We start from the raw sequence: 14,138 nt of genomic DNA on the forward strand, positions 1-14,138 counted from the left end.
ACAAGGAAGAATTTTAAGTTTCTGGTGCCAAAAGCAACAACAAACCTTAGTGCTAGTTAAGTACAAAAACAATAAACTGCAAACGCAGCCATTTCCTGTACGGATTAAATATAAATCCTGATACTAAAGCCTATTTACTCCGTATCTACTATCCTATACAACGGGGCTGACTGTCAACAAAAGCATACAAGGCATGCCAAAAGGCAAGAAAAAACAGACTGAAAAGACAAAGCAATCATCAGAACCAGACTCAGATATGTCACAGATGTTTTAACTATCATATAAGGCATTTAAAATAACTGATTACTATGTTCAAGGCTCTAATGTAAAAGGTACACAATATACAACTTCAGCAGAGAGATGGAAGCTTTAAGAAAGAATCAAATGGAAATGCTAGGAATCAAAGGCACAAGAGAAGATATGAAGAATGCCATCAGCAGACTCATCAACAGACATGACATATTAAAGGAAAAAATTAGTGAACTTAAAAATAGGGAAGGAGAAATTAAACAAACTAAAACACAAAGAGAAAAACACAAAGAGAAAATAGTGACTAAAGCAGAGCAAAACATTCAGGAGCTTAGGACAATTCCAAACTATATAACATGTGCATAACTGGAATGCCAGAAGGAAAGAACAGAAAAGAAATATTTGAGAAATGGCCAAAATTTTTCCAGAATTAGTGACAGACACCAAACAGATCCAAGCTCAGAAAATAGAATGAAAAAAATACACATCAAAAAACAAAGCCAAACCCCCATATAAACACCTAAGAATACCATACTCAAACAAAACAAAACAAAACAAAAAAACAAAGAGAAAATCTTCAAAGCAGCCAAAGGGAAAAATAAGCACCTTACCAACAGAGGAAGAAGGATATGAACTACAGCAGAAACCATGCAAACAAGAAGACAACTGGATGACATTAAAAGAAAAATACTGTAAACCCGTAATTCTATATCCAGGGAAATTCTGTATCTTTTGAAAGTAAAGGAAATTACTCTCTCAAACAGACTGAGGGCATTTATTGCCAGACCTACCTATAAGAAATTAAAGATTTCCAAGCAGAAGAAATATGATTAATATCAGAAACTTAGATCTATACCAAGAAATTAGGAGCACTGGAAATGGAATAAATGAAAGTAAAATAGAATCCTGTGTTGTATTTTTAATTGTTCTAAAAGATAACTGGTTGCTTAAAGTAGTTAGATTTAACTGTAAGCTGCCCAGAAAATAACAAAGCATTTACTATTTTAGAAGACACTTACAGGCAATTTCTTTCCATTAAACATGACCTTGACCCCCTTGCATGAACCAGCCAAATCATAAGCTCTTCTGGTCATGAGGGCCACAATATCCTTGTCAAGCTTATCCATCTTAAATTTAGACAGATCTGGTTGGAATGTTATGCATGTGTAATCTTCACCATCAAAATGCTTAATTTTGGCTTCAGAAGTCTTCATCATGTTATTCATCCATGTCTTTAAAAGAAAAAATACTCAAATATTTCTATAATGCTTCTATTTTATTATACATAAAGACTCAACTCATGAAATACATTCATTTACCACAACTATATCCATTTCCAGCTTTACAACAAACCAAACAAATCCTTGAAATTGATATTAGAGATGAAAAAAATTTAAAAACTACTACAGTTGTCCCTCCTTATCTATGTTCCAAAACCAGAAACCATGGAGACTACCAAACCCTATATAAACTGTTTTTTCCATACACACCTATGATAAAGCTTACTTTATAAATTAGGCACAGTAAGAGGTTAATAATAATAAAATAGAACAATTATACTTAATAAAAGTTATATGAATGTGGTCTTTCTCTCTCAAAATACCTTATTGTACTGTACTCAACCTTCTTGGATGATGTGAGATGATAAAATGCCTACATGACGAGATGAAGTGAGGTGATGTAGGCTCTGTGACAGAGTATTAGGCTACTACTAACCTTCCAATGGTATGTCAGAAGGAGGATCATTTGCTTCTGAACCGCGGTTGGCCGCGGGTAACTAAAACCATGGAAAGTGAAACCACAGATGGCGGTGGGGAGAACACTATCATAATAACCTCATTTGAAAATAAGCAAAATGAACCACACAACTTTATATACTATTAGTAAAATAACTGAAATTCAACATAATCATTTAGAATTTTACATAAATAAATATTATGCTTTCCCTGACCAAATTACTTTACCTTATGTAAAATTTCAAACTATTTTCAAAGGCCTACCAGTGTAAAATAAGACAGAATTTTGAAATATGAACTTGATGAATCAATGAGGAATTTTTCAAATATGCTAAGTGGATACATTTCAATTAGTCTGTAAGGTTCAAGACATTACCAGTAGTGCTTAACTAGGTTAAAGGAAAAGTCTATTAAATAAAGCTCTTCATTTTCAAGGAACAGGAGAAAGATTTATGTAAAATCTCCTAGGCATTCTCAAGTCTTTTTACTCTACTGACATGCTTAATGCTTTAAAAAAAAAAAAAAAGTGATACAGGCATCATTGCTGTTTACCTAAGGTTCTATTATCTTAGCAAAGCAACACAGCACACACACACACACACACAAATTAGACACATTTCTATCATACCTGCTTAAAACTATGTTTGTATTCTTTGCAAGCAGTTTCTACTGTAAACTTTGTACTGAAAATATTACAAAGTTTTGCACCATAACCATTGCGACCACCTGTAGGAAAAATCAAATGTGAAAGATTTAATGAAAAGGATTTTAGGAACTTTGTTAACTACCATGGGACAGGTCTGTTGCAAGATAGTTCCACTTACTGCATTATTTTAACAATCACCAATTGAATATTTCAGAGTATATTTAGATTTTTTCATTTAAAGAAAAATACAATTAAGATTTAGCACATACAGTAATATAAGTAACATGCATTTTGTAGATTAACTTCATCACAATTTCAAAAAAAATTAAGCTTGCTATCTCCTATAATCGAGTAAATCTGTGTGAGTATGAAATCTGACCTTTCTATCAAAGTTATTTCTCTATTACAAAAATTTAATCTACATCACTTCCTAAAGCTCTGGCTTTAAAAAATAAATAAAAACCATCAACCCACTTGAGCAATGGAAATACGTAGAAAAACACTGGTTTTGATCAAAGCACTTCAACTCTATTTACAAAACCTAGATTTGCAATCTTGACCCTTGTGAAACAGTTTAGAAGTAATTGAATTGATACCAAAAGACATGGTTCTCTTATGCAATAAGAAATTCACATATATAGGAATCATACATTTGATTTTCATCAGCACCCTAATTCGAAACTCAAAACTGTTAGCCAGGTTAGAGTTCTAGGAGTTGTAGCATAAGGCAAAGTACTATCAATTAAGCTTTTAAAATATCTCTGTCAGACTATAATCAAGATAATACTTACACATGATAGTTTTTTATAGATACTAATTCTGAAAAGAATTTTCTCACAATAAAGCTACACAGGTTTCCTTTTCTATAACATTTCATAAAGGAATAGTTAAATTTTATGTTGGAAGTATAAAAAAAAATTCTGATCAGCTATTTAGACTTTACCTGTTACTTTTTTCTCATCATCATCATAGTTACTGGATGTTAAAAGCTGTCCAAAAATTAACGCTGGAACATAAACTTTCTCTACTTTGTGTTCTACTACTGGAATGCCTTTCCCATTATTCCAAATGCTTATAATATTTGATTCACTGTAAATAAACAAGCAGAGTTTAGAGCTTACCATGGTTTAAAGGCATATTAACTTCCATAAAAAGTAAAGTAATCCAGAACAAACCTGAGTAATTATAAACAAAACTCCACCCATTACTAATTGGAAGACACTCATCTTTCAAGAAAATATTTGCTGAGGACACACTTTTCTACCCGAGTCATAATTCAAATTAGGGCCACTAAGACCTACAGGTAATGCTGAAAAATTTCTTAGGAAAAGAAACTCTTCTCAACCTCCCAGAAAACAGTAAAAGCAGTGAAGCTTTTACCAGAAGTCAGCTCCAGATTGTTTTCCTTTCATCTGTATTAGCCAGGATCTTCCTGCTTCATTCTACCATTACACCACCTGTAAACCACAAGCTCTGCAGAGCCAGGAGCCATTGCCATTTTCATTCCCTAACTATTGCTGCAGTACATATGGAAAAGGACAAACAGCGTGAAATGTATTCCATTCTCACCCTAAATATTACAGGGTTGTTTGCATTATGGCAATCACTGTCATAAACTAATTTTAATATTTTTAAAATATCTAGATTTTACCTATTTTAGGTTTTTTAGGTTTTCCTATCACAAAACCATCCATTTAAACCCTGAATGGTATGCAGTAGAGGCTCCTGTAGCTAAAGCAACTTGACACAGGCAGTAGTCCTGATGGAAAATTTTGAGTAGTATATACTATCATTCTGAGTAGTATATACTATAATGCCTTTACCCATTTAAAAGCCAAATTTACAAAGAAACACAGCTTCATAACCAACACTAAGAATTGGTTTAAAAAGTTACCATTTGACAATCTGATTCATAGTTAGATATACAGGTTCACTCACACATACACACCTTAATCTCTGAAGAGGTATTAGAATTAGTTATCACAACTAAAAAACTTGTTATAAAAGCCAAAATTAAAACCATATACCCAGGGGGAAATCAATTAATTAAATCAAATTAAGTAGGAAGGAAGGAGGGAAGGAGGGAGGGAGGGAGGAAGGAAGAAAGCAAGCTAACAAATAACTTTTAGCACATCTTCTTTCCCTAATCAGCAACCAAACTTTTCCTTCCCTCACTGTCCAATACAGGTTCAACTCTTCAAATGTCCTAAGGCTCAAATTTTGATAGCATTTTTTTATTCAGATCTCCTGATCATTCTCTAGAGTCCTTAGTCATCAAGACTTACTAGTTTGTCCTTAGGTTCTTTTATTATCAGTATTCAGTCCTTTCTTTATCCCAAATGACAATTTACCAGTCTAGACTGATATCACCTTAAATACTGTAAATCAAACTTAAAAGTCCCTCTACTGCATGTTCACAGCCCATTATCCAGATCCTTAATTATCGCCAAATTTAATTCCCACTATTTTGCAACATGTATCCTACTTTTCCTTCAAGTCAGTTTATTACTTGTCCTGAATGTTCATTCCCAGTTCTTCCATTTCTTTGTTTAGTGGTCTTTCCCTTCCTTAATGTCTTTTTACTCTTTGCCTAGCCAAAATTTACCCTAACTTTGAGAGTCAGTTTGTGACTTTCAGTTCTCCATTAAGTCTTTTACCCAGCCTATAACAATGTTTCCCAGCCTTCCTTATATACCAAGACTAGCCAGGGAAAAAAAAAAAAAAAAACTAAATTATTGATTGGGTACCCCAGGTGATGATTAGATTATATTGCTTGTGGATACACACTCTCTACAGAATACACAGCTGAATGTTTAAGTATGTGACAGTTTCAAATTGCCTACTATATACTTTCACTTGTGCCTCCTAAAGACAGTGGACCGTAGAAACAAGGGCCAGATACTACACTACTTTTTTAGACTTCCAAATAGTTCCCAGCGTTAGGCTTAAAATTAATAAAGAAGAATTCTAAAGGAAATAAAGAAAGGCAATGAATGGAAAATTACAGATCTTAAGTATCTCAGAATGAAACAAAGCTAATACACTCATGAGTAAACCTTTAAAATTGTTTTCATCAATTTAGCATAGCATATGTGGTACTATAATTAAGATAGGTATTTTGTAAATTCATTATCTTTATCACAGTTTACAAAAAATAAGGCTTGACATCTCCCATATTCAATAAGTCTATATGAGTATGAAATTTGAACTTTCTATCAAAGTCACCTCTCTCTGTTGAAAAATTTCAATCTATAATCTCTTCCCAGATCTGGCATTTAGTTCTGTAAGCTCTAAACAATGATTCAGAGTTCTATAACTATATTCTTTGCTCCATCAATAATCTTCACAGAAATACTAGGAAAAAGAATACTCTGTTTGAATAAGCTACAAATAAAGTTTTGAAATATTTAAAGCTAAAAAGAAACCTGGGAAATAATCTAAATATCTAATATTAACTGTTAAGAGGTTAAATTATGATATATCGACATAATAAAATAACTAGTAATAGGTTAAACAACGATAAGTAAATCTATATAAGTTAATAACAAAGGCTGTCCACAATATGTCAAATAAAAATAGAAAAAGTATATAATCCTACTTTTTAAAAAAATAAAAATGTATCTGTATACATATTTCAATATGAGTGTGTACTATTTTTTTAAAGCTACAGATTTAAGATTTTTAACCTTACATAAACAAGAATAGTTAAACTAGAAGGACTGTTAGAACTCTGGTTAATGTGTTTTCCACATTTGTTTTTAATCAGATAGACACCAGCAAATACTAACCATCGTATAAAGAGTTTTAAGCTCCTTTGTAAAAAGTTGCGCCAATTTCTCTAATTTTCTAAAAGAGCTGTCCAAATTCTGCATGGTACCCCTTGCTAATGTATTCTTATGCCTTTTACAACCATGGTTATTATTAAAATTTTATCCCCATATTACAGAGTACTATTGAAAGAGTAAGAGGTAAGCTGTGCTGTATAGCCTCCACACTTAACCCATTAACTATCAAAATCTAACCTGTCCTTTACACAGAGTTCATGTACACACATGCACAAAGAAAAATTTTAAATCTCCTATACAAAATGTTAAAAAGAATGAAACAGAGGATATCAAAAATGGACAGCAAAAAAAACTGGGTCAAAGAAATAAACTGCAGAATAGCATGTTTTCCCATTTCAATTCTGCTTTTAAATAACTTCTTAAATAAGAAATCTAAAATTGTCTCTGAAATAAAATTCATTTTTATAAAAATAGCATTAATTCTGTGTTAATACATAGTAAAAGAAAAAAGGAATGAGCTTATGGGAAGAAATTCACAAAAGACAAAATGTTATGGTTAAAATTCAGAAACACAATTAAATAAATAACAAAATATAAGGATCAGCAACATCTCCCAAAATGCCTGTCTACTGCCAATTGTAAATATATATTTTAATATTTCAAACATATATTAAAATATATACTATATATTTCAATTAAAAGCAGGAAAAAGATTCAATAGTCTCTCACCAATGATTTATAAACAAAAACATAAAATTCACACCTTCTTCCTTGGAAGTAGCTATGAATTTTTGTCTTATATTGAAATAAAAGAACTTTCTAGCAGAACTAATTAAAATAACAGAGAGAAATTAGAAAAACTGGTATCTGATTGTCATTAAGAACCAAATAAATTTAGTTATAATCTATGTCACAACAAAAATGCTATTGACTGAAAAGGGAGAAAGAAATCACTAAAGGCATTAGTTACATAGAATTACTCTGTCCAGAATCTGTAATAAATTTAAAGGTAAGGCACAGCACCAAGAGCCACTATTCAGTCTACAGAGTTGTTTTATAGCTCACTTCTTGATCACTTTGTCATGATGGGATTCTATGTAAGCTGTTTAAGTCCATGTTGTTGGATTAATGTGGCCAAAATAATTAAGATAAAAAGAACCAACTGTAACTGTAACCATGTTCATCAAGAATGTATTTAAGAGAGAGCCCCTTCTTCCTTAGTTTTCAGAGTCTTTCCATTCTGAATTTTAAAAAGCTTAAAGAGGGGCGCCTGGGTGGCTCAGTTGTTAAGCGTCTGCCTTCAGCTCGGGTCGTGATCCCAGCGTCCTGGGATCGAGTCCCACATCGGGCTCCCTGCTTGGCGGGAAGCCTGCTTCTCCCTCTCCCACTCCCCCTGCTTGTGTTCCCTCTCTTGCTGTGTCTCTCTCTGTCAAATAAATAAATAAAATCTTTATAAATAAATAAATAGCTTAAAGATATCTAACATTCAACATCTATTACTACTCACTAGCTAGCTCTCCTAAAACATAATAAATGATATATTGTTTTTAACTGACAATTTTCTAAATATAGAAGAAAGGGAATCTTGAAGCTAAAATTTCCTTAAAACTATTTTAAACTTCTGCATAAATTACAATTTATAAATGTCCTGTGCATCTAACCACATAAATCCTCAAGAATGTATTCGTTCTAGAAAGGATCCAAATGGGGGGAAAAAATGAAAGAAAAAGAAAATCTGGAACTTCATAGTTATGTAGTAGTTATGTGGTAATATTTTAATATACAGCTATCTTCATGGTATAACCAAATATAAGTTATATTTTCATATATAAATATACATTAATCTTAACCATACCATCTAAAATTAGATTAGTGACAGTAAGACTATACCTGAATTGGTTAATTTTTCATGTTAGAGAAAATTCTTATCATTCTAAATTACTAATAAAATTATAAATGTAAATGTAATGCAATATTTTACAAAAGGCATGCTATTAAAAATAGGGTCAATGTAAGAGTAGTATTTCTAAGTTAAAATGGTATTATTTTCACTCCCCTTCAGTTCTCCAAAACAAATCACCATAGAGAGATCTAATTAGCTGAACGCCTGGTATATATTCTATAATATCAGCAGTTCCTAATTTACAAATGATGTTATAAATAATGGAAAAGCCCAAATACTGGTCCTAACAAATAAATTTAATCCATAATATAACTGGGACTAGTACTAGCAATAGCACTTAACCTTGACTCTCAAAGCAAAGGCAAGAAGGAAAGACTGAGTGACTACTGTAAACACCTTCAACAATATCCACAGCATCAAAGAGGGAGAAAATGGGTTTCCAAGTGTTCCCATAAGGAAGTATTTTGGAGTAAAAGATCATGAATGACAGAGGAAACTATAAAAGTATAGTATATTCTGGCTAAAAGAGGCAAAAATAACAAGATCTCAAGCAACAGGGCAACTTTAGGAGTACTAATTGTATACAGTATTCATTTGAGGAGTATTTGGGGACTTTCAGAATAAAACAACTTAGCATAAAAAAGTTAAACTTGAAATATACTTACGGATCAATAGAAACTTTAATACAGGTCATATTCTTATCCCTCTGTTTATTGTCAGCTGCATTAACTACAAATTAAATATTTTGATGAGTAATAAAATATATAAAGTTATATAAATAAATATATGACAACTGTATGTATATCCCTACTTAATATAAACATTTATATATGGTAATAGTTATTAAAATTACTGCTAACTTCTAATAAAAACTTTATTTTCTAAATAATATTCTTAAATTTTATATCACACTAAATTACTGTTATGTCTTCTACTGCAAAATGGGGGGAGGGGAAGGGCAGATTTTGTGATATATAAAAATAAAAACAAACATCTGCAGGTTACAATGCCCTAATCCAGGTTAGATCTAAAAGAAAAAAAAAATGAGTTTAATTATATTTTATCTTGGAAACAACTACTTTCTCCTGATCTTCAAAAAACTTGTGGTTTTATAGACAGACTGAGCTAAAATCAGTTATTTTTAAATTAGAAAGACAGTCTTCAGCAACCTTAGAAATCAAAATTCTAAATCCTAGGCACTATAATTGATAATATATTGGCATACATTAACCACTGCTGTGGTTAGACACATGACTACACAAATTTTAACACAAGTTAGCTGTCAAATTCAACATCATAGAAAAAAATATGTTCCTGATAAACACTATGTAACATAAAAGTAAAATCAAGTGGATAGCTGGGAAGCAAGAGTGAAAAGTATAAAATACAAGAAACCAGTTTTATTCCCCTATCCTTTCCCCAAAGAAGGACCAGAACAAGCTCAGAGAGACCCACACAACCCAGCTGTCTAGGAAACTTCAAGTGGCATTGATAAGGTGGCAGAGCCCAGAGTCTCTAGAAAGTGCTTGGCTAAAAATATTTCCAAAGTGCAAGCATTCCCTAGGAATCAATTAAGCATCCACACTTCATTGTGATTTCATCATGTGATTTGGAAAAAAACAGAGATCATTCAGAGCAATGGTTGTTAAACTTGGCTGCCCAACAGAAATTCCTGATTTGTTGGTGGAAAACCCCAATTTTACATGTCTCATAGCAAACTCACCAAATCTGCAAGGATCAGGCCCTGTAATCTCTATTTTTAACATGCCCCCGCGGTGACTGGTACGAATGCAATCTTCAAACGACTACACTTACAAGATTATAAACCAACTGGATTACTGACCAAATACAACACATTCACTTTACAGATAAACACAAAGATATGATGTGTACAGATATGAAAATATTACAGTGAGTACAAAATTTTCTGAAGAACATTTATATTCATCATAGAAGCCAGAGATATGCCTTTAAAATTTATACAGTAAGTCTGGCTTTATATACACACATACACACCAAAGGACACAGAGGAGTTAAATCTTAGGCAAATACTCACCCAAAATTTCATCAAAGATCTTGTATAAACCTGGCACAAAGGTAACCTCTCTGCAATTCATTCCTACATCTTCATCATACACCCACATTAGCTGCATTATAAGAAAAATTCAAAAGGACTTACGGGGTAAAAAAAGCATTTAACATCAGTTTTACATAGTATAAGCCCACATCTGTCATTACTTAGATCTTCAAAGAGAAAAACATACACTACTTCAGTTACACTCAACTTCACTATACGCATATTCAATTGAAATAACTTCAAAACTGAGATATTATTCATTTTGTATTGAGTCTGTATTCTTATTTATAAAGTCAGCTTATTAATATAAGGCACCAAGAATTGTTAGAAATGATATTTAAATAAAACGGAAAAAATCTTAACTTTACACTTTTACTTCATGTTTTGTATTTTTCTATAAGGAACACAGAGAAAAATAGTATGAACACAGCATGACTTTGGAGCCAAAGATCTAGCTTTAAACCCCAGCTCTTACTAGTTGAGGGATCTGAACAAGTTATTTAAATTTATTTAAACTTCAGGGGCGCCTGGGTGGCTCAGTGGCTCAGTCCTTAAGCATCTGCCTTGGCTCAGGTCCTGATCCCAGGACAGGAGCGGGCTCCCTGCTCAGCGGTAAGCCTGCTTCTCCCTCTCTCACTCACCCTGCTTGTGTTCCCTCTCTCACTGTGTCTCTCTCTGTCAAATAAATCAATCTTAAAAAAAAAAAAACCTTCAGTTTCCTCACCTATAAAATGGGGATAACAGGACTTACTTTCTAAAATTGTTAGAATCAGACAAGATAATATGTGCAAGCCAAGTCCATAGTAAGCATTAGTCATTAGTGTATATGTACACATTCTAGAATTTGAAGCAAACCACGCATAAATGTAAGGACTTTTAAAAAGTTCACACACTACCATTTTATTCTATCCTTCTTACCTCTGATAGTTTATATCTCCTAGTTTTATCTTTAGCAGAAAATGAAGACATTTCTACCTCTCTTACACCTCTCTCCCTACCCTATGAGCAGACACATGAAATAATGTACTTACAAAGCACACAATCACAAAAAATTTACTAAAAAGTACATATACACATCTCCTAATCTCAAAATTTAACAAATAATTACCTGTGTCAATGGTTCCACTGACCCAATATATGTATCAGGACGAAGGAGAATATGTTCAAGTTGTGTCTTTTTCTGATACACTCTCTCAACAGACAACTTCTTTGAAGAATCATTTTTGTTTGCAGTTTCTGACTCTTCTTTTTTTGCAGCATTGTTCTGATCAAAAAGAGTCTAAAATTAACCAAAAAATCAAATTTAAATAACCTACCAAGGGGTAAACTAAAATGTATATGGACATATACCATAGATTTTCTTTTTAATGACAAAATTATCTCTCAGGTTGATTTTTAAGTCTCAAAGAGAACACAGGTCTATTTACTGACCGTCCAGTTCTTTTTATAGTACAGTGTAAAACTGCAGTTTTGACTAAGGTATAGTCACCAGAATAGCTAGAAATGCCTACATCTATTCAATCCAGAAGTACAAACATTTCCCAATTCTATAAGTTATCAAGTTAATTTTTATAGCCCTCAAAACTTTCCAAGAAATACGAGTTCTGGCCAGGTTATAGGTTCACAATAACTGAACCTGGCTACCTGCAGGAGTCCTCAAATCTTCTACATTATCAGTGGTGGGCAAAAGTAACCTACACAAAATAGTGACAAATGTAGCTAATATACACTGATATGGCTAAAAATACTAAGCATGGCTTATGAAATCTCAAATTTCACACATTTATAGGTCATGCCAATAATTCCTTATAAATCAGTGCTAGGTGCCCCATACTGAGGCACCCACTGATTCTAGTTTTTGTGCCAGGTCCAAGGAAACAGAGGTTGGTGATCCTAATTCTAACCATTCCTATAGTAGATAAGGATCACAAACTCAAACTCCCAAGGTCTGGAGATTTCCCTGTCTTTTTTTTTTCCCTTTTATTTTTTATTAGGTTATGTTAATCACCATACATTACATCATTAGTTTTTGATGTAGTATTCCATGATTCATTGTTTGCATATAACACCCAGTGCTCCATTCAGTACGTGCCCTCTTTAATACCCATCACCAGGCTAACCCATCCCCCCACTCCCTTCCCCTCTAGAACCTTCAGTTTGTTTCTCAGAGTCCATAGTCTCTCATGGTTCGTCTCCCCCTCTGATTCCCCCCCTTCATTTTTCCCTTCCTACTTTTTTTTTTAACATATAATGTATTATTAGTTTCAGAGATACAGGTCTGTGATTTCAACAGTCTTACACAATTCACAGCGCTCACCATAGCACATACCCTCCCTCCCCAATGACCCTGTCTTCTTAATAGCAGAGAACACACTCTCTCCTTCTAGAATTCCCTAATTTTTGACAAATAAGACATGCCACTAAAATGGCTATAATGGTATGTTTTTTCACAGTCAAAAAATAATTCACATATTAGACACAATGAAAACTGAGATATCTTCACAAGTCTTTGAACTTAAGCAGAAATGAAGTAGTCAGAAGACAAATAGAAGAGATTTTATGAATTTGAACAAGCAATAAACCACTTTAATTCAGGTCCTACACATAGCCATACCATTATCTTTAAAGTTAATATTTGAAAAAAGTCATTACATAGTCTACATTTAAAAAATGTATGTTTAAAAATCAAATACATGGGCGCCTGGGTGGCTCAGATGGTTAAGCGACTGCCTTTGGCTCAGGTCATTATCCTGGAGTCCAGGGATCGAGTCCTGCATGGGGGGGCTCCCTGCTCAGCAGGGAGTCTGCTTCTCCCTCTGACGCTCCCCCGTCTGTTGCTCTCTCTCTCTCTCCCTCTTGAATAAATAAAATCTTAAAAAATGAAAATCAAATACATAACCTCGAGCAGTCTAAACCAGGACAAGAACTGTAATATGGAAATTCAAACAATTATAATCTTCCAGTACCATAAATTTTAAATAAAATTAAAGACTTAATATTGCAAAAAAAAGTATTATAAACAACTCATTTTCTATATTTTAAACTATATTCTTATACATTCTTTCATTTATAAGGTTACCCATTAACACTGCTCTGAGTCAATTAAAAATAGCTTTGGACAAAAGAAAAGTGTTTCATAAAATCTTCATAGTCTATTACTGTCAAGAGTTAGATGGTGAACTAGCCAGAAATATACTACATTTTAAAACAACCAGTTTCCAAATTTCTAATCATGTTCCTTGTTTTATCATGAGACAGCTAATTAATTTATAGAAACAAATCCAAAAGTAAAAACACAACTGATTTTGTATAATGGGTCATCAGAATAATAAGGACTAAGATCACACTCTTAGCAGTGTTTAAAGACTATAAATGCTATGGAGTCAAAGGGAGGTAACTCCTTACCATTTAACTCAGAACTGTTTGCAATCATTGGCATAAAGGTCAGGAACTTATAATAACCATGCAAGTAAAAGCTCTCTGATCCCAGGCTACTACTCCAAATTCCACAACAAAGAAAACATCTTCAAGATTAGACTTAATCAAGGACTCAGTTTACCCAATTGGGGCTTCTGTGTTTGGCCCTGATGAATTACACTTAACTAAAAGGGCAACAAGTAGGGAAAATAAGGATAAAGTCCCTTATCACTCCTTTTTCAAGAATTTACAACTTCTCCCATATTCCCTCACTACCAATCACTTCTTCCTCCCAAATGGATACTTGAGAATAAGGAATGCTTGG

General features: G+C 33.0%; 1 protein-coding gene across 2 annotated transcripts in view; it reads right to left on the reverse strand.

Annotated features, from left to right (window-relative positions):
* The window catches only part of TOP2B (DNA topoisomerase II beta), a 59,076-nt gene that overhangs the window by 33,465 nt on the left and 11,473 nt on the right, over nucleotides 1-14,138 (reverse strand). The window contains exons 2-7 of one of the 2 annotated variants that reach the window (XM_028099063.2): nucleotides 11,505-11,660; nucleotides 10,376-10,466; nucleotides 8,985-9,048; nucleotides 3,575-3,720; nucleotides 2,614-2,711; nucleotides 1,269-1,481 (exon numbers count right to left, since the gene is read on the reverse strand). In XM_028099063.2, the coding sequence (XP_027954864.1) occupies nucleotides 1,269-1,481; nucleotides 2,614-2,711; nucleotides 3,575-3,720; nucleotides 8,985-9,048; nucleotides 10,376-10,466; nucleotides 11,505-11,660 (768 nt within the window). Of the gene's footprint in view, nucleotides 1-1,268; nucleotides 1,482-2,613; nucleotides 2,712-3,574; nucleotides 3,721-8,984; nucleotides 9,049-10,375; nucleotides 10,467-11,504; nucleotides 11,676-14,138 lie in introns of both variants that reach the window. The other variant, XM_028099062.2, reaches the window with a different exon arrangement.

The sequence above is a fragment of the Eumetopias jubatus genome, unplaced genomic scaffold (genome assembly GCF_037043125.1).
Source record: "Eumetopias jubatus isolate StellerSeaLion01/CBP00866 unplaced genomic scaffold, mEumJub1_p1.0 scaffold_1, whole genome shotgun sequence".
NCBI lineage: Eukaryota > Metazoa > Chordata > Mammalia > Carnivora > Otariidae > Eumetopias > Eumetopias jubatus.